The 24,705-nt window shown below is 37.4% G+C and overlaps 1 protein-coding gene across 2 annotated transcripts in view; it reads left to right on the forward strand.

Moving 5' to 3' along the window:
* The first annotated feature begins 8,881 nt into the window (after positions 1-8,881).
* Positions 8,882-24,705, forward strand: part of CLCN3 (chloride voltage-gated channel 3) — a 68,110-nt gene continuing 52,286 nt past the window's right edge. The window contains exons 1-2 of one of the 2 annotated variants that reach the window (XM_024568558.3): positions 8,882-9,392; positions 19,569-19,744. In XM_024568558.3, coding sequence (XP_024424326.2) covers positions 19,585-19,744 — 160 coding nt within the window. In that variant the 5' untranslated portion in view covers positions 8,882-9,392; positions 19,569-19,584. The remainder of the gene's footprint in view (positions 9,393-19,568; positions 19,745-24,705) is intronic. The other variant, XM_024568555.3, reaches the window with a different exon arrangement.

Here is a 24,705-nt window from a genome sequence, read left to right on the forward strand (position 1 = left end):
TCCCTTTGTACAGCAAAGTGACATGAAAACATCTGCCAATTGCTAAGCTAGCAAATTCTTTTTGGCTGCTTTCATCAATGGTTAGTGAGATACCTCCTTAGACAATTGTTTTGCTCCTGTCATAAATTGGTAGCATGAATATAAACTGAGAGTCTTTGTAGAAGGCATGCTAGCAATATGTGTATCAACAAGTTCATTTCTAAGTAGGTGAACATGTATTATGAGGATAACCATTATTTTTACAACCTGAAAAACTAGAAAAAATGTGAACTCTAACAATAAGGACTTGATTAAATAAATTATAATATATTTAAACAATAGAGTATTCTGAAGCCACTATAGGGGTCATCTGGATCTATTCTCACTGACATAGAAAGATTCCCCTGATATATTGTTGAGTAAAGAAAGCAAGTTATTGTAACCTGGATTAGGAGGATTACCTGATGATTTCCTTTCTGGTTTATATACTTCTGAAGAGTTTATTTTTTTTTTCTTTTTACAACAAGAATATTTGAATTTTTTTCATTCCTTTTATTTAAATATTTTATTGGATTTTTCTTTCCAACAACAAAGTCTGTGCTGCTTGCAACAACCCAAAAACACAAGTATACAAAAATAAGGCCTGTAGTCTCTACCCCCAGAAGTCCCCCTACACTTATTCCTCCAAGAGGCCAATGTTAAGAATTTTACAAATATCATATACATTTTTCTGTAAGCTTATAAAAACATAAGTGTTTATTCGTATGTATGTTTTAATCTTTTAAAATGAGATTATAGTGTACATATTTTGCAACTCTCATTTTATTTAAAAGTATATCATGAATATCTCTAGAGATAACTAATTCTTGTTAATGATATCAATATTCCCTAATATGGATGTACCAAAATCTATTAAAAGGGTTTGCTGGGTCAAAAAGCATGCTTTTTTTTTTTCTTTTCTTTTACTTTAATAGATTCTCCTGTGCTTTGGTTATACATTGCTAGATAACATACCACCCTAAAACTTAGTGACCTAAAACAACGATTATTATTTCCTCACAATTCTGTGGCCAGGAAATAGAGCAGGTTGTTGGGTGGTTCTTTTCCTCCACATGGCTTTGGCTGGGCTCACTCAGCTTCACACAGTGGACGACCATTCTGAACTGGATGGTCCAAGAAGCTTCACTCACATGTCTTTACTCCTCCACAACTCACTCACTCTCCACGCCCTACCCCGCTCAATAAACACACATGGGTAGCTTGGGTTGCTCACAACATTACAGTCTCAGAATAGTCATACCCCCTTCATAAAAGTTGGCTTCATATAAGGAGGCAGTAGAAGGTGCCAGTCTTTTAAAGACCTGACCAGGTACAGGTGTAGTGTCACATCTGCCACACTCTGGGTGTAAACAAGGCTCAAGGCCAGGCAAGATTTATGTGGAGGGGAGGGATCAATGTTGGCCTACTTGTAGACTATCTACTACATCCTGGATTATTTTTCAAAAGTTTAAGAAATTTAAACTCCCAATAGCTTTGTACAAAAAGTGCCTATTTTCACCACCACTGGATGTTTCTCTTAATTTTGCAAAAACTTTGAATTTCTTCCTTTTATATGCCTTGTCCCTTTTATATTTGAATATCTTTCTAAAAAATCAATTTGTAGGTGCTATTTGTAAAATGTAGAAATAAACCTTTTGTCATATTGTGGAACAAATATTTTTGACAGTCTCTCACTAATATTTTGATACTTTTTATGGTATCTTTAGCCATAAAAAAATTTGTATGTGATCAAATCTGTCGGGGTTTTATTTTGTAATTTAGGTTTCTAATTTTACCAAGAAAATATTCTCTCACCCACAAAGTTGTCCAAATAATCTTAATGTTGTGATTTAATTGATAAGTTTAATACATTTGAAATTTATTTTTATATATGATTCACATAAAGAGACTAGCTTCATATTCTTTGAGAGAAAAGTTAGTTATACCAGCATTATTAAGTGTGATTTCCTTCTCCACTGATTTGAAATGTAAACTTTATCATATGTAAGTTTACTATTTATATTTGTATCTACTTAGAGATTTCTCTTCTAATTACCTATTTATTTCTTGTTCATTTTGTCAATTTAAAAAAGAAAAGCTTTAATAATCAAGCAATACTATAACAATATTTGTTTTGAGAAATGTTGACACTAAAATAATTTTTTTAATTTTAATAATTATTTGTAAACTTGTATACCAAAGATCATTTTAAAGTTATAGGTGTAGGCCTTTTTCTGATAGAAAAAAATGAAAATTCCTTAAACCTTTATTAAGAGTACTATATTCTATGCCCAGTGAAAAGGCACTAGCTTACTAGAGTGTTTCTACTAGAGATTTCTCAGAAACACATTGTCATTTATTCACATGGGTTGAGCACTACGCAAATGGTGTGGATAGCCACAGGTATTATTCATTCTTCCCAGAAAGAAGGCAGCAAGACGAAACAAATTAGGGGATAACAAATTAGAGCAAATAATTGATAGTAGGTTTACACTGAACAGTTTCCCTTTGTGAAGTTATCGATAAGACCACATGTGTTGTGCAGGTGTGTGTATGTATTTGATCCAACTACAGACATACGAGCAATCTTCTGTGATTGAAGAAGGCTTTAAAACCGTAACTGAGTAAATGCATGCTCTAAAATCCAGATCTGCTGTAGACATGTAATATTCACATCCAAGAAAGAAAAAAAAAATGTGTCTTTGCGTTTAGAACCGTAACTCCCTACATTCTAGAGAGAAATCTTTAGTTTTAAACCAATTCCAGAAATCCTACTCTGCCTAGCCTTAAGTTGTTTGAACCAACCATTAGCTATATACAGCTTGGACTTAAATTGTAGCAGTCTGATTAACTTATGAATCTTAATTAGGTAGGCCTAGCTCAATATGCAAAGATAAAACAGTTATCTAATCAGTTCTTGAGTTTCTCGCTTTCTGGGTTTGGTCTCCCGCAAGAGCTCATAGAGGGGTTGACTATCTGAAGAGGGAGATAGATTATAATCTATTTTTAGGAAGAATAAAGGAAAACATTGAGTCCTTAGCTGTGCAGAGCCTGAGAAAGGAGTCACCTCATGAGTTTGAATTGAAGATGTACCTGGTTGAAGTAGCTTACAGTGTATCAAGTTCCAATGAGGCTTAGATAGGAGTTTTGTAGGAAACAACCACATGAAACAAGAAGATTGTCTGCAATGTCAAAAGCTTTCAATGTAATCGGGAGTACAAATCTATTAGAGGTAATTTCACATTCTTTCTTAGGGAAAAAGGAAAGGGACAAGGAAAGGTCATTTTCAACTCTTTCCCTGATGCTAATGGAATCAGAGGGAAATTCTAGACTAGAGCAATATCACTATTTTTCTAATAGAACATCTTAATCTGTTTTCTCCTTCTTGCCAATGTGTATAAAATATAAGCGATAAAATCAAAGTTATTTTTCTGAAACAACTCACAAACACATGAAACAGATCTATACAGCCTTATACACTTCTGACTTTCTGTAGAACTGTTTTTTAATGTATTTTTTTAAATAGTTATGGGAAATAATCCCATCTCCAAGTTTTTTACTTCAAAGAAAACTTACAGCAACTTGACTAGGGTCAGAGAATAAGAACTTACAAGAAACTGAAATGTGATTCCCAGTGCTCTTTTTTACTTATTTTGCCAATTCTACAAAATAGCACATTACAACCTGCCACTCTCAGGGTGGTGGAATTGCTGGCAGAAGGGAATGGCTTACATCACCTCCACTCACTGGTAATGCCTACCATTCGTTTCTCTCTATCTGCCAGGGAAAGCAAGACTAGTGAACAAGCAGTCCCAGACCTGGTTGGAATAGGTAATCCCTTAGCACCGTGAGTTTTTCTTCTTTTTCCCCTTTCCTTTTTCCAAAGTTCTTTTGGTTGGTCAGTCGAGGAGAAGTAAAGCTAATATGAGTATGGGCAGAATTTCGTTATTACTGCTTTGGCTCAATTCTAACCAAAAACATATGAGTTAAAGTAGAAGAAGCTGACTTGACTCACATGACTTATTTTAGCTATGTCTCAAAATGCTTCCTGTATATAGAGCTTTTTATTTATTTTTATGTTTGTTTTGTGTCCCCCCCCCAAGTTTTATTGAGATATAACTGACATATAGCACTGTATAAGTTTAAGGGATACAGCACAGTGATTTGACTTACATATGTAAAATGATTACCACAATAAGTTAACCTCCATCATCTCAAATATTCAATAAACGCAAAAAATAAAAGGGCCTCTTTCCTTGTGACGAGAACACAGGATCTATGCTCAATAACTTTAGCGTATACCATACAACAGTGCCAACTAGTCATCATGTTGTACTTATTCTGTAACTGGAAGTTTGTACCTTGTGACCACCTTCAACCAATCTCCCCACCCACACAGAGGGCTTTTAAAAAATGCATCTAACATCTGTGGTCAAAAGCTGACTTAAGCAATTTATAGTAGGCAGAATAATGGCCACCCAAAGATGTCCCTGCTCTGCCCCGCTTCCCCAGACTGTGTGAATATATTAGGTTACATGGCAAAGGGGAATTAAAGTTGCTTATCAGCTGACCTTAAAATAGTGAGATGATTCTGGATTATCCAGGCAGGCTCAATGTAATCACGAGGGTCCTTAGAAGTAAAAGAGGAAGGCAAAGAGAGTCAGAGTCCAAGGGATATGGAGCTATGAAAAAAGTTCAGAATGGTAGGCTATGGGAAGGACTCAACCCACCATAACTAAATTTGAATATGGAGGAAGGGGCCAAGGAGCCAAGATGCAGTAACCTCTGCAAGCTGCAGAAGGCACAGAAACGGATTCGTCCCTAGAGCCTCTAGAAGGAAACACAACTCTGCCAACACCATTTTTGCCAGTGAGAGTTGTGTTGGAATTCTAATCTGCAGAACTCTAAAATAATGAATTTTTGCTATTTCAAGCCACTACATTTCTGGAATACTAATACAAAGGCCTGTCCCCTTAAGGTTCCAGGAGCAGAGTATGGAGATCAGGCTCCCTGGTATTTTAACATGTGGTTTAAAAAGCCCACAGCTGGACCTGTAAAAACTCCTTACTGGATATCATCTCAGCCCTCGGAAACTCCTTCTTTATCACCTCCCGCCAAGTAGAGGATCTGGTTAAGTACCATGATTAACAGGGTCCCTTCTCAAACATTTGTTGAGAAGAAGTAAGATTCTGTTGGAAGTACTTATTTAGCATATAAAGAAAACGTTCAAAGAATCTAGCTGTAGTTCTTACAGCTAGTCTGTTGAAATGGGGGTTTACCACCACCAGATTCTGACAAAAATACTAGAGGAATTACAGAGAAACTTCTTCCCTGATCTATTGTTTTATCACCAAACTATCACATAGCTCTTTGTTTAAATAGATTGTCCCATGTCTAATGTAGTGGTTCTGAGTGAGTCCTGCTCATTAACTGGGAATAATTACAAATATGCTTCCTCAGGTCCAAACTTGGAACAATTAAAACAGAATTACCGAGGTGGGGCCCAAGCCGGAGTATCTCTTTTGAAGCTCCCTAGATAGTTCCGATACAAAGTGAAGGTTGAGAGCTCCTGACAAAATGATCATGTATGTCACAAACAATAGATTTTAAAGTAAACAAGTTCTGATAAAGGAATAAGGTAGTGCACAATATAAACAATGTTACAGAACCAAATGTACAAGTAGACTTGTTTTTGCCCACTTATAAAAGATACTTGAAATAATCCCCATGTAGGAACAAATATACTACCATAAAAGGATTTAGGATTTATTTATTAAAGGATCACAGAAAGTGCATATAATTGATTAATAGACTGTGGCTATTATTCTCAGAGTCTATGTGCCTCTTTCCAAAATTAGGAAATATATCTGCAGTGAGAGAAGAAAATATATAATGTCTGGAAATCTCCTGTGAAAAATTCCACTTAGTTTAGCAAGGTTTTTGCTTGCTTTTCAACATTTTTCTAAAAAAAATAATCTAATAAACTTGTTCAACAGTTTCCTGAGTAAAACAAAAGAATATTGTTCTTAGAATTACTATGGTTCCACTAAATCTATCCTGATAGAAGTAATGGAGGCATAAGAAATTTGACTGCATTGTCCCATGCTCTGAAGCCCAGGACTGTATTGTCTGAGAATATTCAATTCTTCCTGGAAGAAAAGATATAAATAGGATGGACAAAAGTCATGTATTAAGTGGAGCCAAGATGCAGTAACCTCTGCAAGCTGCAGAAGGCACAGAAACGGATTCGTCCCTAGAGCCTCTAGAAGGAAACACAACTCTGCCAACACCATTTTTGCCAGTGAGAGTTGTGTTGGAATTCTAATCTGCAGAACTCTAAAATAATGAATTTTTGCTATTTCAAGCCACTACATGATAAGTTACTAACCTGGGACACATGGGGGACACACAAAAAGTTAGTAGGGCACATACTTATGAACATAGAAAAGGCTGGAATGACCAAGAGATGCTTAATAGTCATGACTCACTAAACATACAAGAGACACTACTATTCATTAAGCGTAATATATTCCTGACACACTAAATATTCATGAGACAGTCAACATTCACAGGTCTTAGTTCTGCCACCTAGTGGTGATGGTCATACTGTGTCCCACAGGTCCCGCTCAAGCAGTGCAAAACCTGAACCGGCTCAGATTAATTGGCAAGCTGCTGCTGTGGACAGAAATTCTTGCCAGTGTATTGCTCCAATTGAGCCAGAGTGTGTCATTGGCTTAGGCACCTTCCATCTGTGGTCCCTAGCTCAAACCTCAACTCTGGTCCAATTACAATACCATCAACAAGAAGGGCAACGAGCCAGAGAGAGACAGGGCATAGGGACACTGCATAACCACAGGTTTCAATTCATGGCTCTTCCCGTCTCATTTTTACCCTATCCTAAGTATGTGAATTTTCTCCCTTCTACTCCTGTGCTTCTCATGATGTCTTAGCCTTTCTTTCCATGACTTCTAGGATAGCTCACCTGGTAGTATATTTCGTGGGGATCACTGCACTGAGGTAATTCCTCACACAACACGAAGCAGGTAATACCTGGGTGTTACTCACCATTTTATGTTATAAAAATTTAACAAAGAATAAAACTCTTTTGCCTAATATCCTATAATTTTCAACTCTTTGCACCCCAAAGAATGCCTCTCGAGTGTAGATTTTCCTGGCAACAAGAGAGAATTTCTAAATTTGGCAGGTTCTAAGCTATGTCCTTAGAAGACCTTTTAATCTTTAGGCTTTCCAAATAAACCAGATTAAGAATTTTTAGACTATTCATTATAGTAGGGTATAGTTTATTTTAATTACAAGAAGCTGAGTTCCTTGTTCCTGAAAAGGTTACTTGAATGGTCCTTTGATTACTGCACTTGTTGGGTGACTAGACCTCATTGTTTCAGGATTGGATAGCAAGCACTTTTGCAGGGTTTTTTTGGCCTGCTTGTTAAGGAAACCTACTGCATAAACTCCTATTTTTTATGCAAGGCCTAGCGACAGGGCAGGGCAAAGGGGATTCTGAAATAAAGTTACACTGAGAAAAACCTGAATCATGGGTTGGTGCTGGCCCTGAATTAGAAAGTGATTGTGAATGGGTGACTTGAATCTGCCAGGTTGTCAGCTGGTGTCAACAGGTATGAGCTGAAAAGGCTGGTGCTCAAGCCTCTTAAGGTATAAAACCCTCTTGGGTGAGGGTATTACAAAGGGGGTTTCCTTTCCTCATTAACAGCAACCCCCCTCCCCCAACAATTACTGTATTGGGAAAGATAGGGGCACTCTTTCAGCACCTGTGTTAGGTGGCTGTGCATTTGAGAACAGTGACTCTATCTTCCCTTCCAGTACTTTTTGAACTGGAATACCTACAACTGTTACTTTTTGTCTGTCCAACCACTGTATTTCAGGAGTGTTGGGAGCAGGTAACTTGGCCCTGTAGTTTCCCAGGTCATAATGGTGTTCTGATTGTGTTGAAGAGATTGCTATTTTTAGTAGATGTATGCAAAAGTATACAGGGGGTAAAATATCATAATGTCTGCACCCCACTTTCACACGCAGGGGGGAAAATACACCCAAATATAGATCACACAAACACAGCAGGTTTTTTGAATCTAGGTGACTGATTCTGTCATGCCCACGATGAAAATCCTTCAATATCATATTCAGTTATAAGTTGAATTTATACTTTGGAAAAAAAGTTATATACTTTCTCCAAAATATATAATTTGCAAGCATTATTTCTGAAAATGCATAATGGCTAAACTCGGGCTATCGGTTTTCTTTACATGTATTTTAGGCACAGAGCCTGCGGAGACGTACAAGGCGAGGGGACCCCACTGCATTCCCTGCCTGCGACCTCTAAGCACGGGCTGCTGGTCTGAATTCACAGGCCCACATTTCTCACGGTCTAAGTGTTTGTTACTAGCGCTCGCCGATGGCTGCTTTTGGTTTTCAGTCTCGGGATCGACGCAAGTAGGAGTTTCACGCGCTGCCCCGGAACACTGGGTTCTCTCGCCAGCGTGGAAGTGCAGCTCCTCGAGGGCGCTCGTGGAGGCGCGCGTCTCTGGCTTTGAGACACCTTCTCCGGAGGCAGCCGCCTCTGGTCCTTTCGCGAGGTCACCAGCGGGGCAAACAGCAAACCGCAGTGACGCGAGCTGACCCCCTGGAAAGCTCTCACACCCAGAGCGGCCCCCTACCGGGTGCTCCCCCCTCCCCGGGTCTTCCTCCTGGCGCCCCGCCCCCTGTTCCCGCATTGCCCAATAGGCGCCTTCGCGGAGCTGGCTTGGCCGGAGGAGGAGGTGTTGGGGCGGCCGAACGGCCGTTCACGTCTACGCGGTGACGTCACGCGCCGACGCACCTGTCGGGCTCGGGATTTTTTGCTGCTCTTCTTCCCCTTCCGTGGGTCGGGGACGGTCTGTTCCGGAACCTGCGGCACCTTTCTCGTAGTCCAAGTTCGCCCGCGGCCGGAATCCGGCTGCTCGTTGAGGAAGGAGGGTGTGGTGGGTTGAAAGCCATTCTACTTCATCCCGAGTTAGACCGTGGATTCAGTTTTGGTCTCTTAAAAGGAAAGTGATGTTGGAGATTATTTTTAATTTTGGGTAGCAGCAGGTTGACTTACGGGCCCAACGCAAGCTGATTTAACTTTATGCTGCTCCCGTGTTTGGAGGACCAAAAAAAAAAAAAAAGTCCCACCTGGGAAAATTTCCGTAACCTCTTTAGTCGAAAACCCCAGGTATTTTTTTAAATTGCTGTAGTTCTTGTGTCAAGCTTCTTCAGGTGGAGCTCCCAGGGTTAGCTAGATTTTGGGTTTGAAACAGATGCAGAATCCAAAGGCAGTGCAGAAAACAGCCACCGATTTTGCTATGCCTCTGAGCTGCAAGGTGAGTTGCATTCTGTGAGTGAAAATTCGTTAGCTGTCCTGTTCACGGTTTTTGGGTCAACTGTGATGTCAAGGCTGTTATCTTAGTTTATGTATAACAGGTGTACTTACATGATGTTAAATCCACTCTGATGAGCTATATACCCTAGAACATACTGTAATATTTCACCTGTTTGGTCCAGGAAACGTCGAAAGACCTTTGAATAGAATGGAAGTAGTTTGCAGGAAAAGATTAAATTTGAACTCAGAGAGTGGGATTTACTTTCTCTAAATTTGCCCAAATTTAAAGTAAATACTGAGTTTTTATTTCTTTAGGTTGATGTGTATATGTAAAACGTTTGTATTTTGATCTTGGACTGGAAGCTTCCTTAGAATGTCAAATTAATTTTGCATGTGCTTCATTTGTATAACATTTTAAAACTGGAGCACACAGAAAACAATTACATTTACATATGCACATTTATTACAGTTGAATCAACAGTGACCGGACCGGGCTTTTTTTGGTGGTAATTCAAAAGTTCATTTCTGCAAACTATGTAAATTTTTTTTGATCTATGCCTTCAGTGACTGCACCATCATTGTGGCTTGTGTCATTGATTATTGAATCTTTCCAGAAGTGATTTTCTTTCATCTCCAAAGAGCTAATTTAGAAATTTTTTTCTTGATGAGGTCTGTATGGAAGTAATTTAACTGATGTCAGTTTTATGTGCCTTATTCTAATTTATATACCCTATGTGATCACCACATGTCTAATAACTCAAAGACTTTGATTTTTTGCTTCAAAAATGGGTCAGATGATTTAGGAGAGCCTCTGAATGCTTAGTACCTACATCGTTACTTGGAAATTGTTTTAGCATGTGTTTTCAACCATATGTTGCTTATTAGGAATGCAGATATTCAGCCAGGTTTTGGATGTCGACAGTTCAGGGAAGCAGATTTGCTGAGGTTATGATTTTATGTTAGTAAATTGGCATTTTTCAGGTCACGTTGGTGTTAGGCTTTCCATTTCCTGTTGTGACATGTTAGTAATAATTTTCAGACCTCTCAGGAAGCCAGATTTGATCTCCGTGGTGGGTCAGATATCAAAGCAGTATCTGGTGTATCCTGTGGGGCTTGGCTACTATGACTGCTTTGTAGAACTTTCAGCTAAGTTTCTAATCAAACTGGTCAGCAATGATTTAAAACTTATGACATAGTAAGTGTTAATGTTTATTGAGTGAACCCTATGATTCAGGATCTTTCCTAAGCGGTTTTTGTAGATTATCTCAGTTCTCACACCAACTCCATGGGGTAGGCACTTTCCAGTGTTCCTATTATACAGATATGGAAACTGAAGCATACAGGATTTAATTAATTTGCCGAAGGATTCAGTAAGTGTCAGAACTGAGACTGAAGCCTGGCAGTATGACTTTAGAGCTCTTGCTCTCAATGTCTACACTGTAATGCTGGCAAGACTAATTAAAATGCTACAAGAAAAAATAGGATGAGAGAGGTGGCACCGTGGGTTAATTTATGTTTCAATTATAAAATTACAGAAACTCTGGAATTCCTTTTTACTTTAAACCTCTCATTCTCCTACGCTAATAAACCCTGTTTTCGCATTTTTTTCATATGCACATTCACATGTCTATATCAACATTGTACCTTTGATTCATTTTGATTCTTAAAGATAAGTGTTCCTTACTTAGTTAAGTATAAAATGGAGGGGGAACCCATGTGGGGAAACTGCCCATTTGCATTGCTAAAATATGGAAAGATTTTGATCTGCAACTTTGGAACCAAGTTTAATATATTTCTTGACCTCATGGGAAGTAGTTGACCATTTCGTCTTGTAAAATCATGAAAATTACTTGATTTTCAAAGTGTAAGTCTTCATGCACCTTTTTGTTGGATTTTTGTTTACTTTTCTTCCTTGTTATAGTCTGAGCCTTATATTTGTGTGTGTGTGTTTCTTTTTAAAATCATCTGGCATTGAACTTTGGTATGGCTCTAACATTCTTTATGAATCAAGGAAATTTTCTTCAGAGTAGACAGCTAATTTCCTTTAGGAGTTACCCATTTCATACTTTTTAAAAGATAAATATAAGGCATAGCAATTGGACATCCAGCTAACTTAATTAACAGTTAATATTAACAGTAATCAGTAAATAACAGTAATCAAGTAATATTACTTTTGGGCGAAATCAGTTATGAATTGACAATTTGTGTCAGAATAAATTCTTACTACTGCAATGTCACCATCTGAGTTTCATGATGCCATGCCATGGTAAAATCAATTTGAGAAGCTGTTCATAAATTTTGTTTATGAGGTGAATGCTTACTACAGGTTTTCTCAAGAATCCTTCTCACACCGTTAGCCATTACAGCTCTAGATGCAGTTGCTTATTTGAGCATGAGACCTTTGACTGGACTTGTGCTCCGTGCACATACTCATCTCCAAGTATGTTTGTTGCCTTCTTGGCTCCGTAACTTGATGCAAGCCAGTACTTTTGTTCTGTTTGACAACCTCTTCACCCATCTCTGCCCCATAAAATCCCACTGACCTTTTAAGGTCCAACGTATGCATGTCTCTTCCAAAGAAGGCTTCTCATCATCAAATATAATGGAACATGGTCTTCTTTCTGAGCTCTTGTAACAATTCTTGTGTCTTCTGTGACATCTGTCATGCATTGCCTTTTATTATGTAAATACATAGTAATTTATGGGAAAATATTACAACATCCCTTTCGGGGATGGTAAGGTAATTTATACTGAAGGTTACTGAAAGCTGTAAGTCATGTACAAATATGCTATTAATCAATAACAGTCATGTTCATATTTTTTACAATTTCTGGTACATTAGTAGCTGTTCTAGAAACATTAGTAAATGAATAAATTGTTTAAATTTATTGTCACATTTTACTATGTTCAGTACTTAGCACATACATTTCTTAAAATACTTACATGAAAATGCTTCTTACATACAAATGCCTACATCAGTCGGTTTCACTTCCCTGCCATCATTGTTCTTGAGACTTTCTCTCTCTCTCTCTAGTTGGTAACATTTGGGATTTTCATTTCTTTCACTGATATTGTGCATACTTTTCTGTCAGCTTACTAGCCACCCAGGTAGCTGACTGACATGCCTTTGACACTTAGCTATGGTCCTCAGCCCTAACCAGTCTTCTTTATGAATAAGGTGAAACTTTTTTGAAAGCTATAAAAAATCAGTAGACTTCCTCAGGCTATTAGTCACTTAACTAACCATTTCCAGAGTTTTCTTATTTCTAACTCCTCCCCACCTGTTACAGTTTGGGGGCTAGATTACATTCCCTTTATTGTATCTGGCCTTGAATAGGACTAAAGCTTGGAAGTATGAGGGGAGACCCCCCAAAAATCCAGAATTATCTTCTGGAGGGTGAGCCCCTAGTGGTACAGGCTTCCGCTGCCAGGTGAATATTCTAGAAACCCATCTGTATCAGTGTACCACCTGGTGGTGTTGTGAGAGGCTGTGTTCGGCTTCAGTGAATTTTTATTGGAAGACTCTTTCAGTGCATTTGCCCATTTCATGATGGGTGATTTACAAGAGCACCTGCTGACCAAGAATGGCATGACCCTATACCCTGCCTTCCCTGTTCACTCGATCATGGTCCCCCGACCATTTTTTTTTCCCCTGTGAAAAAAGTCCTCAAAGGAAAATGTTTTGCTGGCGTGGAAGAGATGAAACAAAAAACGGCAGAAGCACTAAGAGACACCAAAATTGACAAGTTTCAACATTTTTGAGCTATGGAAAAAATGTCTTTTAGGCGTATTCCATCAAATGGAGAGTGCTTTGAAGGTGACGGAAGTTTAAGCATAAAGAATAAATACACAATTTTTTATAAATAAATTCCATTTTGGGGGGTCCCCCTTTGTAATTCTGCAGTTGGAAAGAACACTTAAGTCTTGAGTCCTGTAAGCTGTAGGAGACAAAAACATTTCTTCCAACAGTTTTTGAATTAATTAGTCAAGTCAGAAACTTAGCAGTTATCTTAGATTTCTTCTTTTCCATTCCGCACATTTTATTTCCACATCCTCTTGAATATTTCTCAGTCTTTCTACTCCTCTGAGTTGCTATGCCTTATTTCATCATGCCTTGCTATCCTATATATTTAGAATTGTTTAAGGGTCTACTATAATAAGGATCACCTAACTCCTCTCCCTATCTTTAGCCTTCAGTCTCTTGCCCTTCTATCTGTCTTCCACAGTACTGCCAGCATTGGTCTGCTAAAATTCATATCTGATGTGTGGTTTCTCTCTTCAAACTCGTAATGGTTTCCCATGTGTATAAATGAGTGAAAATTAAGTTCCTTAGCATGACATGAGCCCTTTCTTGATCTGCGCTGTGTTCATCTCTCCAGCTACTCTTTAGTCCCCTTCCTCTTCTCTTCTGTAAGCCACCCAAGCAGGTTTTGTTACTGTGCTGCTGTTTTTGCACATTTTTGTGTCTATATTGACTTTATCTTATAGTTAGCCTAGTTAACTCATCCTAATCATTGAGTACTCAACTGAAACCTTCCCTCTGTTACTACGTGTTCACAAATTTTCCCAGGCAGCATGCTATTCCTTTTCAGTGTTAATTATTAAATAGCTTGTGCCTAGCTCTCCTGTGGTACTTATCGCCCACCATGCTGCAGTTATTTGTATGTCTTTAACCTCACTGCCTTGGGAATAGGGACCATAGCTTACTTATTACCCCAGCACCTGGCGTTGTGCCTGGTATATGCTAGCTGATGAGTAAATGGTTGTTGAATGAATTAGTAAGTGACTCTGAAAACTAACTTCAGCAACTAGGTAGATGGTGGTCCTGTAAACTCCTATAGGGAGATTAGGAGGACAGGCAAGTTTGGGGCAAATATTTGTTAAGTTTGGGTCTTGGTGAATTGGAGTTCTCATGTAACATCTCAGTAGATGTGTGCCATGCATCTGTTATGCATTTGTAACTCCTTCATGCTATAAATGTTAATTGACTCAAAGATTTTGTAGGTATAGACAAGATTATTCTAAAATTTATATGGGAAGGCAAAGGAACTAGAATAGCTAATATAGTTTTGAAACATAAAAATAGTGAGAAATCAATATATCCATTTTCAAGACATACAATCAAAACCATAGTATTGCTGTAGGTAGAAACACATAGATCAGTGTAACAGAACAGAGAATTCTAAAATAGACCCACACAAATATGTGCAACTAATTTCCGCAGAGGCACAAAAACAACTCAGTGGAAGGAAGATAACTTTTTCAGCAAATGATGCTGTGGCAATTGGACATCCATATGTAAAAAAATGAAACAAGAAAACAAAACAAAACAAACCTCAACCTATGTCTTGAAACTTATGTAAAAATTTACTCACAGTGCATCATGGAGTTAAGTGTAAAATGTAAAACTATAAAATTTCTAAGAAAAAATTCAGAAGAAAATCTTTGCAAGGTGCGTTCTTAGTTTTGACACCAAAAGCATTGTCCGTAAAGGAATAATTGATAAATTAAACTTCATCAAAATTAAATACTTTTGCTCTGTAATAGGCCTGCTTAAAAGAAATAAAAGCTACCGAGTGGGAGAAAATGTTTACAAACAGCATATCTGACAAAGGACTGGTGCCTAGGATATATATTTTAAAATATAAAACTCGGCAGTAAAAACAATCCAGTTAGAAAATGGGCAAAAGATATGAGCAGTCATTTCATTGAATAGGATATGCAGATAGCAAATAAGCATATAAAAAATGTTCAACATTATTAGTCATTAGGGAAATGTAAATTAAAACAATGAGAGACCACTATACACCTATTAGGATAGCTAAAATAAAAAATAGTAACAACATCAAGTGCTGGTAAGGACATGGTGAAACTGTATAACCTATATACATTGTTTATTGGAATGTAAAATTGGCAGTTTCTCAAAAAACTAAACATGTTGTCCTGGCCGGTGTGGCTCAGTGGATTGAACATTGGCCTATGAACCAAAAGGTCACTGGTTCAATTCCTGGTCAGGACACATGCCTGGATCTTCATTGGGTGAATGGTTAGACAGACTGGTATATCCATACTGTGGAATACTACTCAGCGATAAAAAGGAAAGAATGATTGATACATACAACAACCTAAATGAATCTAGAGAATTATTCTGACTATAAGAAGCTAATCCCCAAAAGTACCACCATGAATGATTCCATTTATATGACATTCTTTTTTATTTTAAGATTTTATTTATTTTATTTTTAAACAGAGGAGAAGGGAGGAAGAAGGGGAGGGAAACATCAATGTGTGGTTGCCTCTCATGTCCCTCCCACTGGGGACCCAGCCCGCAATCCAGGCACGTGCCCTGACTGGGAATTGAACCTGCGACCCTACCGTTAGCAGGCTGGTGTTCAATACACCGAGCCATACCAGCCCAGGCTATGTGTCATTCTTCAAATGGCAAACTTACAGAAATAGGAAATAGATTACAGGTTGCCATGTGTTAAGGAAGGGGTGCGAGGGACGTTGGAAGAATGTGGTTGTAGCTGTTCAAGGGCAGCAGAAGGGATCCTTGTGGTGATGGAAATGCCCTGTATTTTGACTTCATCAATGTCAATATCCCGATTGTGATATACTATAGATTTACAAGTTACCATTGGTAACTAAGTAAAGCGTATGAGGATCTCTGTATATGAGGATCTCATATGAAGTCACAATTATCTCGAAAAGCTTAGAAAAAAATGAAGAAGTGGTATGTGCCAGTTACAGTGCAAACGATTGAATATGTAATGTTGAGCAAAAAGTGACACAGTGCCAGACCTCACAATACATTCTAGAAGGGAAGACAGACATTATTTTAAAAATCACATAAATAAGTACAGTATTACAACTGTGATAAGTGCCAAAAAGGAGAAAAGGAGAGCTGTAAGAAGTAACAGTGAAAATCTGACCTACTCAGGAAAGGTCTGCCCAGGTACTAAGTATGTGAAAGGAGATTTTCCTTACTAGCTGCATGGTTTGGACAAGTTATTTAAACTCTGTGCTTCAGTCTCCTCATCTATTAAATGGGGATAATAATAGCACCTAAGCTTTAGGGTTGTGATTGTATTTAATGCAAATGTCAAATGAGTTAATTTGTATCATGTTTAGGATAATGCCTAACATAAACATTGTTTAAGAATTTGTTGAATAAATAAAGGGATACTTGCTCTGAAGAATGACCAGGAGAGTTGATTAGATAAAGAGGAGAAGGGTATGTTCTTGGCAGAGGGAGCAATAAAGGCAGAGGCTGGAGACAGGAAAGCCTGGTAGGGTTGAGAGGAAGATTAGTGAGCCAAAAATACTGCAAGAGGTACACACACACACAAACACAGACACACAAATGGAGCTGGGGATCTAGGCAGAGTCCAGGCTGCATAGGGCTTTGTCCGTTAGGTTCAACTTTGTCTGCTAAGGGTGGTGAGAAATGATTAAGACTAATCTATGGAGTGAGAGAAATTACTGGTCAGACTTGCTTTTAGAAAAGACCACGCTGGCTGCCATGTGGAGGTCAGATTAGAGGAGGTCAAGATGATTCTACATAGATCACGTAGGAACTTACTGTGGCAAACCAGGCTTTATCCCTGGAGACTTTCATCAGTTTATTGCTATAATCTTCATAACTCTGCGAAAAGGTTTTTTTGCAAGCTATCGTGTGTCTATCATAGTGTTTTGAATATGTATTGGACAGTTAAAAAGGAAAAGGTGACTGTAGTATTGTTCTCACATGCAAAATTTCAGGTGCTGTGTTTTGATTTAAATAGCCTTTTGTGGACCAGCCTGGGAATCTAGTGTAGAACTTAAAAAGATTTAACACTGATTCCACATTGCTTCTTTATATTTCCCTTATGCTGTCATAGTTTTGAATACTTTGTGGCAGTGCTGTCCATAAAAATACTGTGCTGTAACTGCCAGCCACATATATGTAATTCTAAACTTTTTAGGAGCCACGTTAAAAGGTAAAAAGAAAATGATGAGATTAATTTTAATAATGTATTTTATTTAACCCAGTATATCTAAAGTACTATTTCAACATGCAATCAACATAAAATTATGAATGTGATATTTGATTTTTTTCTTGTAAATTCTTACAAATCCCTTGGATGTGTTACCCTTAGAGCACATCTCAATTTAGACCGGGCATGTTTCCTTGCTAGTGGCTGCTGAACAGGCAGTGCAGCTCTAAAGGCTTCTGGGTTAATAGGAGTTTGTTGTTTTGGGGGGTTTTTTAGTTATCAAATTTATGGAAATAGTAACCCATGCAGGTCTGAGTTTAATAAACTTTTGGAACAGAGTCGGTTGCTCTTGTTATAAGGAAAGGTGTGGAGTTATAGATGTCTCAGAGGTGTTAGTGAAGTGAAGTTTTTTAAACATTTTGAAAGAGTTAAGTTGCCATACTCAGGGTTTTTGAGGGGCTTTTAGGGATAAAATGGAGGAGATATGTTGGAACTTGCTGATTGGCATCTCAGTATATAGAAAGTTTTAATTATTTTAGAGAGATTTCTCGGTGACATGAAGCCTGTAACTAATGTTTATTTGGTGTATGTTATGTGTATTAAGGCCTTCTAGTCCGATTATCAGGTAAAGAAGTGAGGAATAGAATGTCTACGTTCTTTGCAAAATCTTAGCCTACGTGCTTTGATACATCAAAATTAAAATGATTCTTGAACTATTAATGCTTATTTCTTAAAAAAGCCTTTGGTTATTTACTCAAGCACCATAATATTTAATTTGATTGCTTCTGTGGACATTGCAAAATTCTTACTACAGTTATTTTCATACTATTCTATCTTAACATTTACCTTAAATATAAAACTCTTTAATTAGTACATTCTAAAAAATGTCAATATGTAATAATAGGCCATCTTTGGTAGAGGTAACCATAAAACATTAATGAGTTGTAAAGCAGTACATATTTAAATTTTTCTTTGTGACTTAAATGCAGTTTTTCGTTATTGTCCCAAGATCAGGTTAATACTGATCTTTTACCTCATTGCTTGAATAAACAATTTGACATTATCCCTATATTATGTACCTGTCACCACCAGATGCTGAATGGAGATATGTTCCCAAGAAGCTGTCAAAATTTTACTTTCTCTAAATTAGAAATTGATGTATTAAGTCTGTTTAAAATAGTGATATTTTATTTTTCTAAAAAAATACATAAGAGCTTTACAAATAGTCTTTAATTATTATAGATCTTTGATGTTATTTTCCATATGCAGAAGGAAAATTTACTGAGGACAAGAGATTGTCTTAAAACCTTTCAAGTCTGCAGTATTAGAATTCAGCACTAAAATTGGAGTATGCTTAGTTCCTCTCATCTTTTATTTTCTGTATATACTTATTATGACATAGGTAGTAAGTCTTGTTTTACAAGGCTTACTGGTTTCGTTATTTTTATGACTATCTTTCCCCTCCTACACATGAACCTTCCGCGCCTGTTGCTAATGTGAACCATTTTGATGTTGAGCAAGTAGGTAGATGCATTTTTAAAAAATCAAACTAAGAGTAAACCAAGAAAAATTATGCTTATTTGGTACTATCTGCTTTGAAAACATGAGAATTGTTACATATTATATTTTCCATGACTGATATTTGACAATGGGCTCTGAAGATTTAAATTTTAAAATGATGAAAAATGAAGTTAATATTAAAATAATGTAAATTATAGTATTTAAAACGGGTGCTTGCCTCTCCTAAAATATGCAAAAGGGACAGTCTCACTTTCAGACCTGGTACCTCAGCCATCTTGTTCCTTTGCCCTGAGGACAACTTTCTTGGAAATCCCTCCAGAGATAATCTGTAGGGGCACAAGCAGTTGTGTACTGCCTTCACCCCACCCCCACGTACACTGTAGTGTACCGTGAACACTTCTCTGTACTTTGTGCTTTAACTTAACAGTTGGTCTTGGAGGTTGTTTCACTCATGTACCCCTACCTGAAGAAATTCTTAATTCTTTTTTACATCTGCACGGTGAGAATAGAACTATTAAATCATCCCAAAAGACTTAACATGGTAGAAGTTGAGCTATTGTTACAGTGAATGAACTTAATATTTTTTCAATACAAAGATCAGAAGTTTCTTTCTGTCATGTACTAGATAATTTTTATTATGTGTTGGGAAATTTTTTAAACAGTTTTTCTCCTTTTTTCAGATAACCAGACAGCTCAATGGAGTCTGAGCAGCTGTTCCACAGAGGCTACTATAGGAACAGCTATAACAGTATAACCAGTGCGAGTAGTGACGAGGAGCTTTTAGATGGAGCAGGTGTCATCATGGACTTCCAGACTTCTGAAGATGACAATTTGTTAGATGGTGACACAGTAGTTGGTAAGTTTGGCTTTACAACTCTTAATGTTTGTAGTCATGAACATCTACAAAGCCGTACATACTTGTTTTATTGAGTTTGCGTTTTTGAGTAACTTTTTAAAAATTGAGGTGATCCATGTAACGTAAAAACCACTGAAGTGTACCATTCAGTGGCATTTAGCACACTCACAGTGTTGTGCAACGATTGCTTCTTTCTAGTTCCAAACATTTTCATTACCCCCAAAGAAAACCTTGTTTTTGGATGAACTTTAAAATTTAAACGTAACATAATGCAGAGATGTACACAACTGTAATTGGGGTTCTCAGAGAAACAGAATTAATAGGATTAATACTGATACGTAGGAAGATACTTCTTATGAACGATTGGCTCCCATGATTGTGGAAGCTGAGAAGTCCTGTGAACTGCCGCCTGCAGACTGGAGGCCCAGGGAAGTTGCTGGTGTAATTCTAGTCCAAACCCAAAAGCCTGAGAACCAGGGGAACCAGTGGTGAGTCCCAGATTGAGCCTGAAGGCCCTGGATCCTGGAGCCCTGATGTCTGAGGGCAGAAGAAGACAGATGTCCCAGCGCAAGCAGAGAGCAGATTCATTCACCTTTCTACTTTATTGGTCTATTCAGATCCTTAACTGGATGGTGGCCACTTTCTTTGGTGAGGGCATCTTTTTTCAGTCTCCCAATTCAAATACTAATCTCTTCTGGAAGGACCCTCACAGACACACATGCAGAAATAATGTTTTACCAGCTATCTGGGCATCTCTTAGTCCGGTCAAGTTGACACATAAAATTAACCATCACAACCACCATCAAATTCTAAGTGTGGAAATTGATGAATTTCTACAAAGTGAACACTTCATGTAACTACCCCTCTATCAAGAAAGAAAACATTATCAGGACTCCCAGAATCCTCCCTTGCTCCCCCTTCCAGTTTCAAACTACTATTTTGATTTCTATTACTATACATTAGTTTTGCAGGTATTTGACTTTATATAAATGGAATTACGCATATATACTTTGGGGTCTGGTGTCCTTTACTAACGTTTTGAGCTTCACCTCTGTTGTTGACTATAGCAGTAGTTAGTTTATTTTCATGGCCTTGTAGTATCACATTGCGTAAACATGCTGCAATCTATTCTGTCCATTCTGTAGTGTCAATGGATATTTAGAGGTTTTTTCCAGATTCTGGTTGTTAATAAAATACTAATACTGCTGTGAATTTTCATGTACATATGTTTTTGCGCACATTATGTAGACAATTCTGTGCATTTCTGCCTTGGAATGCAATTCTTAGGCGATAGGGTATGTGGATCGCAGCACTGCCAGATTCTGTCAAAGGTGGTTCCAAGGTGGTTGCAGCACAGGGATGACACCGCCCCTGTGTGAGCGTCTGGTTTGTTGCTCGTCTTCACAAGCACTTGATACTACTACCAGTTTTAAAGATTTTGGCTCTTCTAGTGTGGGTACAGTAGTCTTGAATTTTGATTTTAATTTACATTTGCCATGAGTTGGCTTATGAGTTGAAGTGTCTTCTGTATGTTCATTGGCTTTTTAAGATTGCCTCTTTTGAAGTGCTTGTTCATTTTTTTGTTTTTTGTTTGCCTATGTTGTAAAAGTTCTTTATGCATTCTGATTATGGATTCTTTGTCATATATATGTATTGCAGATTTCTTCCCTCTCTGTGGTATGTCTTTTCACTCTCTTACTGGTATCTTTTAATGAATATGTCACCAGTTTTAATGAAATCTAGTTAATCTTTTCCTTTTCTCTTTGTGTTTTTGTTTTGTTTAAGATATCTTCCCATACCTCAAGGTCGTGAAGATCATTTCCCATTTTCTTTTTGAAGTTTTATTTCTTGTGTCTTTCACATTTAGACTTATAATCTACCTGCAATTAATTTTTATATTGATATGAGTTAAGGGTTCAGATTCATTTTTTTCCTATATGGAGAACTAGTTGACCCAACACCAGAAACTTTCTTTTGAAAAAATTTTGTATCTGCCAGAAGATATAAGAGATTAACAAAAGGTCTAAAATTTATATTCTTTGTGACAAGGTCATGATAATTTCAGCTATGATAAATTTGAAGGGGGTAGCTATCACAGACATTAAAAAAAATAAATAAAGCATTCTCCCAGTATCCACAAGATGACTGGCTTTTGAGGAAATAGTTCTCAGACTGTTTGTTTTCAAGATCCCTTTCTATTCTTAAAAGGTTATGGAAGCCCTGACTGTTGTGGCTTAGTTGGTTGGGCCTCCTACTGCAAAGTGAAAGGTCACCAGTTCAATTCTGAGTCAGGGCACATGCCTGGGTTGCAGGTTGGGCCCCTGGGGCACAGGAGAGGCAACTGATCAAACGTTTCTCACACTGATGTTTCTTTACCTCTCTTTCTCCCTGCCTTTCCCTCTTTCTAAAAATAAGTAAATAAGTAAATCTTAAAAAAAATTACTGAAGACTCTAACAAGCTTTTTTAAAAAAATGTACACTATAGCTATCAGTATTTACCATATCAAAAATTAAAACAGAAAAATTTCAATACTTTATTAATTCATTTTAAAATAACAATAACTCAGTACATTATAATGTTAATAACATTTATAAATAACTGTTTTCCAAAATAAAAATAAATTTAGTGAGAAGAGTGGCATTGTTTCATGTTTTTATAAACAACAGCTTGCTTGATAGAAAACTAGTCTCTGCTGCTTCTGCGTTTGCTCTGTTGTGATGCATTGGTTGGTTGGAACATACAAGAAATACATGTTAATATATATATATAGTTGCTTCTTGAACAATGTGGGTTGGAACTGCACAGGTTCACTTATATGTGGATTTTTTTCCAATAAATATATTGGGAAGGTTTTTTGAGATTTGATAAAACCACAAACTATGTAACCTAGGAATATCAAAAAATTAACAAAAAGTTACGCATGTCATGAATGCATGAAGTACGTATTTTCTTTTCCTTATGATTTTCTTAATAACATTTTCTTTAGGCTACTTTATTGTAAGAGTGAAATATATCATACATATGAAATATGTGTTAATTGACTATATTATAGGTAAGGTCAACATTAGATAGGCTATTAGTTTTGGGAAAGTCAGAAGTCATACATGGATTTTTGACTGTGGGGGTGAGGTAGAGGGGGCTTGCTGGTGCCTCTAACAACCTGCGTCCCAAGTTGTTCAAAGGTCAACTACATAAGAATACCAGTATGCATTTGTAAGAAATATATAAGAAAATTTGACCTTATACAAATATATAGTCAGAAAAGGAAGAATAATTTAAATGGCCTTTCAGATCATTTTGGATATTCTTCTTTAATACTATACCAACACTTGACAAATGGTAATTTCTTAAAGGTTAATTGCAGTGTGGAAACTGAATCCATATTAATGAGCATTTTATGCCATGTGAAATTAAAATCCATTGGCCTATCTTGTGCTTTGAGTGGATTTTATTACCCAGGCATGATTTTATAATACCATGCATTAGTCATTTGGAAATTGATTCACTGATCTATTAGTTTGCTAGGACTGCCATGACAAAGTACTATCTATTGTGTGTCTCAACAGAAATTTACTTTCTCACAGTCCTGGAGGCCAAAGGCACAAATATCAGGGTTCTGGCAGGGTTGATTTCTTCTGAGGCCTCAGGTCGTAGATGACTGTCTTCTTCCTGTGTCCTCACTTGGTCTGTGTGTATCTGTGTCCTAATCTCTTTTTATAAGGACATTAGTCATATTGGATTAGGGCCCACTTTAGTAACCTCATTTGACATTAACTACCTGTTTAAAGGCCCTGTCTCCCAAACAGTCACGTTCTGAGGTACTTAGAGTGAGGGCTTGTATCATAGGAACTTTGGAGGGGCACAGTTGAGCATATAGCACATTTATGCAGCTCTTGCTAGTATTCACACATTTTATTACACAAAATCATCATATTTTAAATACTGCCACCTATCTCACAATCCCATCATAAGTCTTTAAATGTTGGGAAGCTGTCAGGCTCACAGTGGTGAATACAAGATTTCCAAATTTAATTTTTGCCTGAAAGCTCAAATCTTATTATTGGCAACAAATACTGTTTATTGTTTTACTTGAAGAGACAGTTTCACTTGATTCATTTTGAGAAAAATGTCTCCCAGAAACTAAGGTCCAAGTAACTGTAGTTTGTATATCAGTTGTGTGTTTGAATAAAAATGATGTTCCATGACAAGAGTTCAGCCGCAACTCAAAAATCCACACAAGTGATTTTTCTCAAGATGGAGCCATTGTTCCACAGTGTAAGCAAAAGTGCTTTATGTATTCTTCCCATTTATCACACAGATACTAAAAGGATGTACATTCAAGACTTGCCATTTAATAGAATGAATAATTTTTACATTTATATGTAGGACATTTGGAGGGGAAACAGGCCTTTTGTTTTTTGGGGATGCATGGGGGAAAGAATACGATGACTGCTAGTGTATTTTGGTGCTGCTGCTTTGATTTGTGCTAGATGCAAGCCATTTTACCCACTATTGCTGTACTACCATAAAGAGAAGGAAAAAGACAAAGAACGTTGTGTAGACTGAATAACGGCCCCTACATCATAATTTCTGGAACCTGTAAATATGTGACTTTACATGATAAAAGGAATTTAGTGGTTTTGAATTAATGGAGAGAGGATGGAGAGATTATTCAGGATTATCTGGGTGACTCCATGGTAATCCCAAGGGCCCTTAACAAAAGAAGGCTGGCGGATTAGAGTCTGAAGCAAGAAGTTAGAGTGGTAAGGGAAAGGGAACAAGAGCCAAGGAATGTAGGCCGCCTCCAAAAGCCAACAAAAACCAAGGAAGCGGATTCCCCCCTGAAACCTCCAGAAGGAATGCATCCCTGCAGACCTTTGATTTCAGACTTCTGACTTCCAGCATTGTGATAAATAAGTTGTATTGTTTTAAACCCTGAAGTCTGTGGTAATTTGTTACA

This window comes from Desmodus rotundus, chromosome 9 (genome assembly GCF_022682495.2).
Source record: "Desmodus rotundus isolate HL8 chromosome 9, HLdesRot8A.1, whole genome shotgun sequence".
In the NCBI taxonomy this organism is placed as follows: Eukaryota; Metazoa; Chordata; class Mammalia; order Chiroptera; family Phyllostomidae; genus Desmodus; species Desmodus rotundus.